General features: G+C 43.3%; 1 protein-coding gene across 4 annotated transcripts in view; it reads right to left on the reverse strand.

Annotated features, from left to right (window-relative positions):
• TUT7 (terminal uridylyl transferase 7) overlaps positions 1 to 15,001 on the reverse strand; it is a 43,506-nt gene that overhangs the window by 15,122 nt on the left and 13,383 nt on the right. For all 4 annotated transcript variants that reach the window (XM_027634582.1, XM_027634584.1, XM_027634583.1 and 1 more), the window contains exons 8-14: positions 14,599 to 14,668; positions 13,607 to 13,733; positions 12,745 to 12,864; positions 3,135 to 3,266; positions 2,189 to 2,369; positions 688 to 1,826; positions 411 to 561 (exon numbers count right to left, since the gene is read on the reverse strand). In XM_027634582.1, the coding sequence (XP_027490383.1) occupies positions 411 to 561; positions 688 to 1,826; positions 2,189 to 2,369; positions 3,135 to 3,266; positions 12,745 to 12,864; positions 13,607 to 13,733; positions 14,599 to 14,668 (1,920 nt within the window). The remainder of the gene's footprint in view (positions 1 to 410; positions 562 to 687; positions 1,827 to 2,188; positions 2,370 to 3,134; positions 3,267 to 12,744; positions 12,865 to 13,606; positions 13,734 to 14,598; positions 14,669 to 15,001) is intronic.

Raw genomic sequence — 15,001 nt, forward strand, 5'->3', positions numbered from 1 at the left:
AGAAGTATTACAAAACTGTATTTTGACTGTTTTTTCCTAGAACACTTAAGTCTTTGTTTACTAAAAACCACAAGTTAAGTAACTAACAAAATTCAAAGCAGACAAATGTAAAAGCATCAGTCAAAAACCCCACCCAAAATCAGATTCTCAGAAATTAAATTTATTTGTCTATATGAGTAATCAGCCAGCCACTCCGTGGAAGGCAAGTCTAAACACTTTCTGTTTCTCTAGATACAAACTACTCAGTAGTCCTAATAAGCTGTTACAAATCTTAGAATTGTGTCTAAGAGTTGGAGGCTGTGTAGCAAATAAATGGTCACCCTTTGTAATGCCATTAGCCTGTGGTTATTTCATTATTTTTTCTGATTCTTTTTTTTATGACACAACAATATTCAAAGGAAAAAACTTACGGTAACATTGGACACAAACTTGATCTAGAATAACTGAAAATTTGGGTGTCAGTGCTGGCAATGGGTCAAGCTCTATTTTCTTGAAGTCTTCTGGACAATCACTCTTTAGATGACCTTCCCGTTTGCACAAGCTACATACTACTGTAGGAGACTGCATGAACAGAAAGCAAAGACCGGTTTTAAAAACTATAGTCCTTTAATAAATTTGAGCAACACTTTCATATAACTTCTAATAGAACATAAGCAATATGTTTATGTTCTGATACAGCTTGCTTACCTTGCCCTTTGTAAAAGCTTGTTTACTGAATTCATAAAAAAGTTCAGATTCTAAGCACTGCTCTGTTGCTGTGTTGTCTTCAAGATGGCTTTTCTTCTCATTAAGATCTTCTTGACTCAAATTAACCCGCAGAGATCCATCTACATTTTCTTTGAAATGTTTATTCTCATATTTACTTAGGATGGAAAAACCACCTTCTACCTCTGACAGTGCATCATCCTCTCCAGATCCAGTGTATGTGTTATCTAGTTCATCTCCAGCTCTTATGGTAACACTGCATTCTCTCTGAAGGCTTGGTGCTTCTTCCTCTTCCTCTTCATCATCTGAGTCAATAATTTGGGATATTTGACTCCATGCTGAACATATGAATTTTTTTGGGGATTCATCCAGTTCATCAGTACCTTCACTGCTATCCTCATCGATGTCAATCTTGTCATCCATTATACCACTGCACTCTAAGCCAAACCCATCATTCTCTGTAAGTGCAGCATACTGAAAACCTTCTAAGTCTGAAGTACTACATGTCTCCACATCATGCTCGTTCACTGTAACTAGGAAATCTCCACTGTCACTGTCTTCATCTATTCTCTGCTCAGCAGACAAAATATTATTCCATTGTCTTTTTGATTGTTCATGTTCCTCTTCTTCCTCCTCTTCTTCATCTTCATTTCCACTCTCTGTCTCTTCACAACTTGGTTTAAAATCCTCATTATCTTGAGAAATAATTTCCTCAATTATACAGTCTGAGTCTTCATGGGTAATTCCCAAATGACTTATATCATCAGCCAATTCTTCTTCTGTGAAACTTTCTGAGCCATCACACAGTTTTGAAGGACCAATTTTATGTTCCTTGGGAGTGCATGTAGTCTCTTTTACACAGTCTTCCACTACTGCTGTGTTTGTTCTGCCATCCAAGTTTTGCAAGTCAGAATCTTCGTGCTTTATAGCACCTTTCCCATGGTTTGGCATTTGGGATTTCTCCTCACTGGCATTTGAAGAGGGTCTTTTGCTCAATTTTGCACTTCTTTTATGAGGCAAGGCAAAATACTTGTAAGTTGCTCTCAGGCAGTGAAGAATATACTCATACATTAGCTGGCTGTTCAGAGTTCTCGCCACGTTCCTTTTGACTGAATATGGGTCTAGTAAAAAGAAGAAGTGAGTCAGCAGTGAAGGAGTTCACTTTTTAAAAAAAAGAATACACTTAAAGCTTTACAGAATTTGAATATACTACTGTTAAGTTACTCTTAAACACTGTGTAAGGACATATGATCTACGAATTGTGCTGAAGACAATTTTTAAGTTCACTTAATTACTTCTGATAATGTTGAAAATAATATGCAAGAGAAATACTACTTAAATTGATTCTTTTCAAGACATATTCTAGTATATTGGAAAGCACAAGTCAATATTGAAAATTTCCAAGTTATAACACGCAATGTCAATAGCGAAGTCAGTACTCTACAAAATTAAAACAACAGTTCTTTGAAGTTTGTTAAGATACCTTCCACAGCAATGCGCTTTTTAGGCCAGTCCTTTGATTCACGAGACACTGTTTCTTTGAGTCGTATGCTAATCACCAAATCAGCCATATTGAACTCCAAGGCATAGAAACGAAGCAGTTCAAGCCAGAGCTGACCAACAGGTGCTGAACACTGCTGACCTAAATTAAATACTAAGGGAACCTGTCAATTACAGAAGAAAATCTTAAATAATATTTAGTCCACAGCTGTTCAACTGTTACGCTGCCTCGTATTTCATCTGCAATGTAGTATGACAGAATTTATCACTGCTACTATACTCCTGCAATTGCAATATAACTGCAATTAAAAAATTGGAAGGCATAGTATAAAATCAGATTATGAAACTTCAAAATTAAAGACTCCAGCAATGGTAAAGAATAGCATCAATGATAACAATTGCTTCTTTAAGTTTTTATGCCATAATTTATAAATTTCCAGGAAAGTAGCATATCTCATCTAACAGGACAGAATGGATTATAAAGCTCATTTTTTAGCAAACCCTAGGCTGTACTGTTAACTTGCATAACATGCAATCATATAGTGATACCGTTTCTTACAAAGTTGTCATAGTAGAAATAAGGAAGAGTTCAAAGCAAAGAGGAAATATTTTCCATATGCTGTACCTACTTCTCAGATAAAACTGCTCCAACTGTATAAACTATTCTCCCATGACAGATTAAAACCCAGGGTCTTATCAAAGAGTTTGAAATAACATCTATTTGCCTGCCAGCTTCTTAGCCAATAGGTAAGGATATCCTATAGGTATATCCTTACCAATAGGTAAGGATAGCAAGGCAAGCAGTCATGCAATTGCTTAGTTCAGCTCATGGTTTTGAAACAAATACAAAACTAAAATAGAAGATGGTTCTTTTTTGTGAACAAAACCAATTGCTAGACTACTACAGAAATAAATTTAAAAGTTCCAACCTTGCCTCTTCTAGGAGAAGTTTCTTGTGGCAAATCAGAATCATCAGTAGGGTTATGCTCCCAAACCACAGCATCACTCTTGACTTCTTTCAGATGAAAATTAGTTAATTTGTTTAATGAGAATCCTCCAATCTAAAGAACCAGAAAAAGAAACATATAGCTAAGCATCATACGAACTTTAAATCTTACTGCCACTCCCTATGACAGTAAGCCAAATGAGAACAGAGCAAAGTTTAAAAATAGCTGTTACAGGTCTCAAATATGGCCCAATCTTTTTCTCTCTTCTCCACATACTTCTCTATAAAAAGCTCGCTAGAGCTCGATGCTTTTGGAAGACTACGCACTCCAGAAATGTGGACAAATGTGAGGTGGATTGAGATCTGGCTGAATGGCAGATCCCAAGAGGTTCATAACCAGTGTCACAGGGTCCAGTTGGAGGCCTGTCACTGGTGGTGTCCCCAGGGTTCAATACTGGGTCCACTGCTATTTAACTTTTTCATCAATGACTTGGATGAAAGGACAGATGCCTCCTCAGCAAGGTCACTGATGACACAAAGCTGGGAGGAGTGACCGATACCCCACAGTGCTGTGCAGCCCTTCAGAAGGACCGCAACAGGTCGGAGAGATGGGCAGGGAGAAACTGTCTGAAATTCAGCAAAGGCAAGTGCAGGGTCCCGACTTGGGGAGGAATAATAATCTCAGGTACCAGCACAGGCTGGGGACTGACCTGCTGGAAAGCAGCTCTTTGGGGAAGGACCTGCTGGACAATAAGCTGTCCATGAGCCCGCAGTGTGTTCGTGTGGCCAAGAAGGCCAATGGTATTGTGGGGTGCATTAGGAAGAGCATTGCCAGCAGGCTGAGGGGGTGATCCTGCCACTCTACTCATCCCTAGTGAGGCCACGTTTGGAGTGCTGTACCCAGTTCAGGGTTCCTTAGGACAAGAGAGACATGGACCTCCTGGAGCAGGTCCAGCAGAGGGCTACAAAGTTGATTAAAGGACTGGATCACCTTGCGAAGAAAGGCTGAGAGAGCTGGGCCTGTTCAGCCTCAAGAAGAGACAGCTGAGAGGGGAATCCCATCAATGTATACAAGCATCTGCAGGGAGGGTGCAAGAGGACACAGCTACGCTCTTCTCAGTAGTGCCAATCAACAGGACAAGATGGGGCAGAAAAAGATGAACAGGAAGTTCTACCTGAACATGAAGAACTTCTTTACTGTGTAGGTGACTGTGCAGTGGAACAGGTTGCCCAGAGAGGTTGTGTATTCTCTCTGGGGATATTCAGGAGTTGTCTGGATGCAATCCTGTGCCACATGCTCTAGGATGACGCTGCCTGAGCAGGGAGGTTGTAGGAGGCATGTACCCTCATTGGTCACAAGGTCACATGGTTTTAAGGGATAAAAACAGCGCCAGGTTTGAACCAAACTCTCTTTGATTACCATCTCATTGGGAAGCTGACTCCATTTCTTTATTATATAAAGACCCCATGCGACATGTGGCGCCCGAACTTGGGGCTTAGAACCTACGTTAGGCCAGAATAGAAATCCCTGAATCAGGGGAATATCGGTAAATTCCGGTTATCGTATTCATTTTTAGAATATGGGAATTTTTCACCGAAAAAAAATCAGACGTCTTTAAGCTGTTGTCTCAGCTGATACTGAGAAACACAGGTAGTACAGAGAGCTCAAAAAAAGATTAGGGAAAGTGCACAGGAATAGAGAAAAAGAAAAAGTGGAGAAACTGGGACAGCACCTGTGGAGAGAGCGGAGCGGGGTCGACTAACCACCTGAGCGGTGAGTGAGCTGAAAAACAGCGCCAGCAACCAACACCGTGGCCAGGGCTGCTCCCTGAGCAGCTGTGAGCCCACAGCTCAGAAACCGAAGTGGCGGAGCACGCAGAACCCCGTCGGGACTCCTGCCGCCCACTGCTTGCCGGGCACTAAGCACCGAGCGCGAAAGCAGCGCTGCTGCTGCTTGAACACCGCCAGCTCACCTGTGAGACCCCACGAACCCCGCACTAGCACGCTTTTCCGCCAAGTGGAGAAGCGCCGCTGCTCCGTGCAGCCCCCTGCCCACCCGCACTCGCCCGCCGCCTCTGCGAGCCCCGTGCCCACACTAAAAGCAGCACGGGACCCGAAGCAGCCGCACCATGAGCCCACCGCAGCGCCTGAGCCCCCACCCTGCCCAGCGGACTGTGGGAGCTGGTAGCCGCCTTCTGGCAGCCCGTGCGTGCCTACAGCCGCCGCAAACAGCCTCCACGCCGCTGAACCAGCCGCTGGGAGCGCCGCAGACTGTAAGGGAACCTCATGCGCCGCGGCGACCACCGCCGCCGCTGCCACCGCGACCGACGCACCGCGCTGGGAGGTCCTCCGCCGCCGCCCCCAAGCCACCAGAGCAGCAGCCGACACCCAGACAGCACTGGACGCCAATGGAGACGCCGAAAAGAAAAAAAGCATTGAAGGAACAGCCAATCCAGAAACCAAAAGTAAAACTCAGGAGCTGCAAAACAAAGGACCCCTCCACACACGTGCATCGACAGCGGCAAGAATAAGGTAAAAAACATGGGAAGTTTTTTCTCCACCAAGATTTCACAAAAAACAGACGCATTATCTATCCTGCTAAGACCTTACCATATACAAGCCACAAGGGCTGAATTAACAGAGCTTTTACGTTTCAGTAAAGCAGCAGTCCCAGAGCTGCCACTGGTAGAAGCTCTGCACATAGAAATATGGGACAAGATAAGAAACCTCATGAAACTGAAAGCTCAGGGGGGAGACCCCCAAGCTAACAATGCCATTTCAGGCAATGCCTGGCAAGTCATAATGTCTGCACCACACAGAGCCCACAAGCGGACAGTAAAAGCATCCAACACCAACACACCACCCCCCACCCACACTGCTAGTCGCAGCCCAAAACATATGAGTAGAAACACAAACGCACAGGGTTTACTGGGAGGGGAGGGAACTGCTCGTGAGTTAAGTTACGGATTGGGTGCTGATAGCCACAGGAACACGGGGCGCTGGGAGGGAACAGAGCCTGTAATGTGGGATCCCAGCCCCGCATGCAGGGGGCTCTGTTGCAGCAATGAGGGGGGGAACCCAGCCTATTTGCCACCCCACGCTGTAGATGATCAGCGACTATGTGCGCCGGCACAGGCACAACCATATTCCACACCAAATGGATTGGAAGTCGATCCGTCTCTTCCAGCCCCAGCGCCGCCCTGCTCCAGCCATAGGCACGAGGAGGCGCGGCGGGGGGTGGCCCCCCCCCCCCCCCTAACCCCCCCCCCCCCCCCCCCCCCCCCCCTTCCCCAGGGAACCGGGTTTACTGGAGCCACAGGGGGGAGGGACATGGGGGGATGAGGAGGAGGGACCAGGGATGGTTCCACGGGGAGGGAGTGAGGAGGCAAACGGGGAAAGGTCAGTTGACAAGGGGGAACAATGTCAGGAGGAGGCATTTTGAGTGGGAGACCTGCAGGTTATTCATGCATGCTCAGTCGTTTTTTGCCAACGTCAGCCCCCTCAATTCCAGCCTCTGCCATATGAGGTGACAAAGGAATTGAGGCAATTGGTAAGAGGTACTGGCGTGTCCTTAACCAATACTTTCACGTATTGGGAGACATCGAGTTCCATCTATTTTTTCACCCCACATGACTAGAAGAACCTAATGAAATTAGTTCTTAACAACACTCCGTATAGTCTGCTTAACTGACTACCTGGAGAATTGTGCTACATGTGCAACCAACATCCAAGCAGGCATAACTGCAAACCAATTAACCGGGGAAGGTTAATTGCACAGCAGATGCCCAGTCAACCTATCCCTGGGAGGTGTACGAAGTAATAGCCAAACAAGCCCTGAAAGCCATGAGAAAGCTACCCACCACAGACCAGAATAGCAACCCGTCATCCACAAAAGTGTTACAAGGTTCTACTGAATCATATTCACAATCCCTAGATCAGCTGCAATCTGCTTTAAACAGGCAAGTTGAGTACAATGAAGTCAGAGAGATGCTTTATAGGCAACTGGCTTTTGAGAAGGCAAACCCAGACTGTAAAAGAGCTTTGCAGGCCCTTCCTAAAAAGGAAAGCTGTAGCATTGCTGAGCTGGTTTGACCCTGCCAAGGAGTTGGCTCTGTGGAGCACCAGTCTGCCTCTTTAGCCATAGCCCTAAGTGCCCAGCTAAGGGGCCAGACTCAGAGCGAGTTGCTTTAGATGTGGTGCCCCTGACCACTTTCAAAGGGATTGCCCTTGGAGACCCTTAGCAGCAACACCCCACAAGTACCTAAGCAGTGGGGAATGGGCCAAGTTGTACCAAGGGTGCCATGGGCACTGCACTGCTTGCCATCGTGCTGCTCGCCATCCTCCTCTTTGCCACCCGCTTTCACGAACAAGAGAGGAAGCAGCTTGAGGCAAGTCATAATGTGCCAACAACCAGTTCTTGGAATACATCTGTATTTTGCATCCCCAAGAAAAGTGGCCGGTGGAGAATGCTGCAAGACTTAAGAGCAGTAAATGCAGTCATAGAACTTATGGGAGCATTGCAGCCTGGACTTCCCTCACCTGCTATGCTTCCAGTAAAGTGGCCACTAATGGTAATTGACTTAAAGGACTGCTTTTTTACCATCTTCCTACACCCTCAGGATGCAGCAGGGTTTGCTTTTTCCATCCCTGCCTTGAACAATGCACAGCCCATGCAGAGGTATTGCTGGGTTGTCCTTCCTCAGGGGATGCAAAACAGCCCAACAAGATATCAAACAGCCATCATACACCATTATATAGATGACATATTAATAACCATGGCCACAGAAAATGAACTGCAATTTGTTGTTACTGCTCTACTCAAAGCTGTCCAAGATGCCGAGTTACAGGCTACTCCAGAAAAAATGCAGCAATCGCAACCCTGGACATAACTTGGATGGAAAATCATGCAGTAGGAAATTTCTCCACAGCCACTGCAGCTCGAGGTAAAAGACAATTAACTTTACACAAGCTGCAAAAACTTCTGGGGGCCATCAATTGGCTAAGGCCTATTTTGGGCCTAACCACAGAGGAGCTACACCCTCTATTTGAGCTGCTTAAGGGGGACTCAGACCTAACATCTAGCTGGTCTCTGACAGCAGAGGCAAAGCAGGCGTTAGACACTTGTGCCAAGGCAATAGAAGGCAGGCAAGGCAGAAGGAGAAATCCTGAACTACAAATCTGCCTTGCCCTTGTTCCCAGCAGGTACCAGCCATTCGCAGTTTTGTTTCAGTGGGATCAGACTGAAAAAGACCCACTGTAATTCTAGAGTGGCTGTTTCTGCCCCACACACCACCTAAAACTGTGTGGACTACTAATGAAATGTTTGCCAAGTTTATCATTAAAGGCAAAGAACGACTACAGGAGCTGGATGGGAGAGATCCTGCAACCATCTACATCCCAGCTACAAAGGACAACCTCGATTGGATGCTAGCGGAGGATGCAGGATTCCAGGCTGCCTTGGCAGGCTTTGACAGTGACATTTCAATTCATCTCCCTAAACACAGACTGTGGGCATAAATCAGTAATTTACCTTTAAAAGCCACAACCACATGCAAACATGAACCAGCGAAAGGCCTTACGGTCTTCACAGACGCATCTGGGCAGACCCGAAAAGCTGCAGTGGCATGGGTAAACCCTGACACAGGACAATGGGAACGAGAGGTACAGACCATGAACCAGGGTTCTGTACAGGTTCTGGAACAGGCTGCCATATGTATTGCCTTGGGAAAGTTTTCTGAACAACCTGTTACTATTGTCACAGATTCCTGTTATGCTGTAGGGTTAGTGTCCCGTCTTGAGAGTTCGTTTCTTCGAGATGTTGCTAACCCTCACCTGTTGTTTGAAATGCGTTCTGTATGGTTTCTTGTCAATCACAGAAAGTTTGATTTTTACATTGTGGTGGAGGGAAACAGTTTTCCCCCTGAAGTTATGAAATGGTAAAACCCCAGGGGGTGGTGACCCTTGAAAGTTTTAGCCAATGAGTGCTTCTGCAAAATATAAACATATCACAAGCAGAACGGAAGAGAAGGTAGTTGTAGTTGTTGAAGAAGTGGCCATGTTGTAGAGCCACGAGGAGGAGCAGCAGCAGCCCCACTGGGGGCTGGGCCCACCCAGCCCCCAGCTGGGGGCTGCAGGGACTTAGAACAATGTTAAACTGGACTGAGGTCTGTGACTGAGAAGCTAGAAGTTTTTTTTCTCCACCATGAGCAGCAGAAGCAGCGGCAAAACCAACTCTGGCCGGAGAAAGTGGCAGAGAGCCAGAAGAGATAAGGAACAGCAAACAGCATGCAGCCAAGAAAGACACAGAGTTGTCTGAAGAGAACGAGAACCAGCAGCAGAGAGAGCAGAGTTAAGCTCTACAGAGAGAAAGTTTGGGTAAGAACTGAAACCAAAAAACCCCCAAATTCCTTGGAGACCCCTCACCTCCTAGAAGAGAGGGGTGAAGTGCAGCATGCACTGCAGAGAGGAGCTGAGAAGCACAGGAGTCCTGGAAAACTGAACCGGGATGACCAGATGGAATGTGGATGGGTGACCTTGGCTCCCCCCCCCCCCCCCCGCTGTTGCTGCTAAGCTAGCAGCCTGAGACAGAGCATGGAAGCTCTGCAAGGGAGCTTGAATGCCCTGAGGAAAGAGACCGTCACAAAGATGCCCCTGCACTTCGTGGTATGATGTGGTGACGCGAGCTTGGTCCCTGATATCTCAGTCCATGGAAGAGAGGGGGGGGAGGAGATCCATCTACAAGAGTCCCGCTACAGCTGCTGAATGGAAGAAAGAAGAGATGTCTGCTGCCTTAGAGACAATGCTGCTCTGAAAGTGGAAAGGATCTTTCCTTCTTCCCTCCTGGACTTTTATTTGGAAGGGAGAAGAGATTTGATCCATTGTAAATACTTTTATGTCATGGTAGAGATAATTGAGATTGTATATAATATATTGTAGTATTTATTTGTACAGTCATTGTAATATATTCCCTTTCCCCCATTTTGTGTAGTGTCTGTAAAAAACCATCTCACACTGGGTTGAGATGTGGGAGGGGGCTTGGACTAGGAAATTGGATTTTTGGGGCTCTCAAACCATGACATACATAATGCACACAAGGTCACACACAGAAATGCCAGTACCAATAGCTGATGGGAACCGAGAGGCTGACAAAGCAGCTATGTTTAACACCGTACCTAGAGTCTTAGAGCAAGCAAAATCACCTCATTAGTTTTTCCACCAAAACACACGTTCACTGAAGAGACAATTTCAAATAATGCTCAATCAGGCTCAAGACATAATCATGTCATGCCCAGACTGCCAGCCAATCACACCTATGCCATCTCAGAAAGGCATTAACCCCAGAGGGTTAATGGCAAATGAGATTTGGCAAACAGATATCACACACATAGCTGAATTTGGTACGTTAAAATACATACATGTAACAGTTGACACCCATTCACAATACATAACTGCCACAGCACGCACTGGGGAAAAGGCCAAGGATGTAATAAGACACTGGCTCAGTTGTTTTGCGACCCTTGGTACCCCAAAACAGATTAAGACCGACAATGGACCAGCTTTCATCTCAGAAAAGGTAAGAAACTTCCTATCAGACTGGGGAATCTCTCACACCACAGGTATTCCACACTCACCCACTGGACAAGCAATTGTTGAAAGGGCACATCACACACTGAAAGACATGTTAACAAAATAAAAAAGAGGGGAATCAGTCTGCAAGAGCGCCTGTGGAAAGCCACATATGTCATAAATTTTTTAAACTGTGACAATGCTGAAAAAAGCAGGCCTAAAAGGCAGCACAGGCCTCAAGCTTTTGCCTCTCCCAAACCACCAGCCATGGTAGAGATCTGATTTCAGGGCAGTGGATGGGACCGATGGACCTCGTGACTTGGGGGCGAGGTTATGCCTGTGTGGCTACAGGAAAGGAGCTGAAATGGATTCCTTCCAGTTGTGTTATAGACCCTACCTAGGTACACAACCACAGCAGCAAGAACCAGAGTAACGCAGAAGTTATAAAAAGGTTATGTTTACGTTTCAAGTTTACATATAAGGATGACCAGTGTGGCAAAATGCAGAGTCTATACAAAATCCATGAGTGTGTGTATGATGAATGGAATGACGGCCGTCAGAGAATGTGTGAGTAAATAAGAGAGTTGTTTGACTGGACAAGTGCCTTAAACACCAAACACCTCACAAAAATAACACTACCTCCGCCACATGGTCACTTTAAGAGAATTTAGTTTTGCTAAGTTTACCCTGTTTTAGAAATAAAGTTGAACTCCCCAGTTATTTAAACCCTCAGATTAATAAAAGTTGTAAGTCTACGCACGGTTGGGCTAAGGTCCCTAGGTTAATAAAGTTGTTTTTCCAAGTTGCACTACCCCCTAGAAATATAAGAAGGCTTTAAAAGGTTTACAATAGATGTATAAGAGGCCAAAGCAAGCGATGTATTGGGTCATTGCAAAGCTATGGTAGTTTATAATGTACTGTTCTATTGTTTGCATTGTTGTTTTTGCACTGTTTTCATGACCGCCTTAAATAATTGAGAAGGGGGTGATGTGGAGGTGTGTCCAAGGGTGCAGAGGAAGCACCCAGGGCAGGGAAGCCCAGGGGACATGCGTGGAAATATGTACTGTCACTGGTCACAAGGTCACATGGTTTTAAGGGATAAAAACAGTGCCGGGTTTGAATTAAACTCTCTTTGATTACCATCTCATCGGAGAGCTGACTCCATTTCTTTATTATATAAAGACCCCACATGACAGGAGGTTGGACCAGATGACCCACTGTGCCCTTCCAACCTGACCCATTCTGTGATTCTGTATCATGCAACCTTGTCTTTGCACACTAGACAACCATAAACATGTATCTTTTACTTACATCACCATATACAATAGGACGTTTTTACTCATCCAGTTCTCTCATCCAGAGAGTGGAGATGCTTTGGAATGAGTCACTAATGTACTGAAGTAAATTCTTAACTACAAGGCCCATGTAATTGGTTACAGACACTGGAACATGCACACTTAATATAACGAGATTAAAGGAACAAAAATGGGTGCCATGAATATAACACCTAAATGGTGTCCTGGAGAACTGGATTCTGGATTTGCATCCATAATACAACTCTTGATATTAAGAAGCATTTCAGTTTCTAAAACCAAGAAATACATGCTCTAAACTTCTAAGCACCAGAGTGCTCCCCAAATATGGTCTATGTTTTGAAGAATTAGATGTCAAACTCCAAGATACTGTTTTGGGATGTAGCTATGTGGATTGAGTTCACAAGAGTCTGGAAGAAGGGCCAAAAATAAAAAAAATAAAAAAATTGTTGCAAAATGCATTATTTAATGTCCAGCTCTCCTTATTCACAAAAGGGGCAATAGAGCACTTAATTTGATGGCTAAGGTTATGAAATGCAATCTTACAGCCAGGCATAGAAAGGTTAGGTGTAGTCTGGATGACTTCACGTTCTTAATTCCTGCAGAAATGGTTTGCTTATGGCTTGCTCAGAATAGCATAGAGCTGACAGATTACAAAGCACCACAAGCAACTGGTCCTCTCATTCACACTATTCACTGTATAAATACACATACCCATGATCCCAAATAGACAGGTAGTAAAGGCTCTTTCCTCTGTTGTAGGAAGAAAATAACCATTAAAGCGAACACGTAAGGTGACAAGCCTCCTTCTTCAGGACGATCAACACAGCACAGCTGCAAAAACGAATTGTGCAGTCATTAGATTTTGAAGTGATACCATGAAAAATATTCTTTTAATTATGGTTCAGAAGCATTACACATTAAATGTTGACAGAAATTCAGATATCTTTGAGCTTTTAATGGATGGAATTTGTTCTCAAGGCCTGTATATTTACTGCAGATATGTTACTACTGTAACATTTTCAGTATAAGAGCCATAGAATGAAGACTGTGCTATATGCTGTCTGGTTTGCCATTTTCAGAAAATGATGACTCCTTTTATGTAGCTACAGTACAAGACAAAAGTTTTTCAATTTTTTAAATTAAATAATATTTTAATGGTGGGCACACAAAGTTTTAGAATACATTGTTTACTCACAAGATGGTTTTCATCTACAATGGAGAAAAGTAGTTTTTTCCTTTATTTTTTTTCACGATGGATTAAGTTTATGGGGAACTCGCAATTCCATTTCATATACATTCCTCTGATTATTTTAGCAAAAAAGCAGGATTCTTACAGTCTGCATGTTACTGAATGAAGCTTAAAATTCTCCTTTTGAAATTTAGCAGAACATTATTGCAGACAAATGATAGTTACATAATTTACAATTTATAAAAATCTATACCCTTATTTCAACTCTTTTTCCAAGGACTGTTTCAACAATTGTTTTCTCAACTATAACAACAGTCTTACCAGCATAACATAGAAACTCATTCAATATTTATTCACAGATGGGGGAACACAAATGACTCTTACCTTTGCCCAGTACCTGAAGGCAGTCACTAAAGGTATGACAGCAGGTTCCAGCTTTCCAAGTGTAGCCAAATGGTTTGTTGTCAGACAAGCATTCTCATTCCCTGCACTCACTTTACAAATAAGGCCACTAAAACCCAAAAAGAAACAAAAGATCTTGAAGGTTTTGTAACAACACCCGTAGGCCAGATAATATCTCACAGAACAGTGTAGCAGAAGGCTATAAGGTAAGACCTGAAAACCTCTCAAAGACTGTGTCTCTGCATGAAAAGCAGCATGCAATACTAATTTGATTTATGGTTAGGTTGAAGATATATGCATTATAATTTCCTGTAAAAGTGTTTTAAAATACAATTCAAATTTAAGTATTTTTTTCTAACGATATTAATTTACTGAACTGAAAAAGTTACAGTATTAATTTCCTTCATGAAACAAAATATCTCCCCATACCACAACCACCAGAAAACAGTTTCTGTGCTGTTTACATAGCACATTAAATATTTTCAAACATGAAAAAATAAAGGTAGCAGCAAATAACAGGTAATATTTTTATCAGTAGCTGTTTATAGAATGTTTCATGAATCTTAACTGATATCCATTAAATGGGCAAAATAAAATATCTTTCACTTGTTCTCAAAATACTAGCAAAGCTAAGCGAACTGATCTTGTCCTTACAGAAATCTATAATTTAATATGGTATGTAAGCTATCTATAAGAAAGGAAAGTTTCTGCTTAAGCAATTATCCCAAATGGAAGGGTAAGGGTACATGCTGGAAGCCATAATGGTTGAAGGGATTGGGAAATACACAGCTGACGACAGAACAACCCTTACCCTCTTATTCTAGGCTAGGAATGACTTGCCCATGAGTGTTAGTTTGTGTTTCAAGATCCATGGAACTGTAATAATTTAGTACAGAAACGTCATTTATCAGATGTTGGTACACATAATTTACATTGCTATATACTATTAGAACACACAAAGTGACAACTGAGACCTTTGCTTTTCTCTGCACACCACCACTGGTACTCTAGCATGGAAATCTGCATCAACTTCTGTAAAAGATTCTAGATAGGAGAAAGAAAAAGAAGCCATGTTAAGCATGGTGTTGACAAAAAAATATGTTGAACTGGATGGAACTAGAGGAGTACAGCTAGAATTTCAGCTCCTAATACAATGACTAATTTTGAGAAAAACAAAAAAGTATATCTGATGATTTACAAGAATGACTGGATTAACTGTTTCACATGCGATGGGAAGAGTATGGTCTATACAATAAGCACTGTTAAGAAAATACTGAAGAAAAATGGAACTTTTCAAAGTTCACATATACACAGACACAATAGCTGTAATTAAGGAGGTGTATTTAGGTTAAGAGCTGGTTTCAATAATTTAGGCAT

The sequence above is a fragment of the Corapipo altera genome, unplaced genomic scaffold (assembly GCF_003945725.1).
Source record: "Corapipo altera isolate COAL_440 unplaced genomic scaffold, ASM394572v1 61411, whole genome shotgun sequence".
Lineage (NCBI taxonomy): Eukaryota > Metazoa > Chordata > Aves > Passeriformes > Pipridae > Corapipo > Corapipo altera.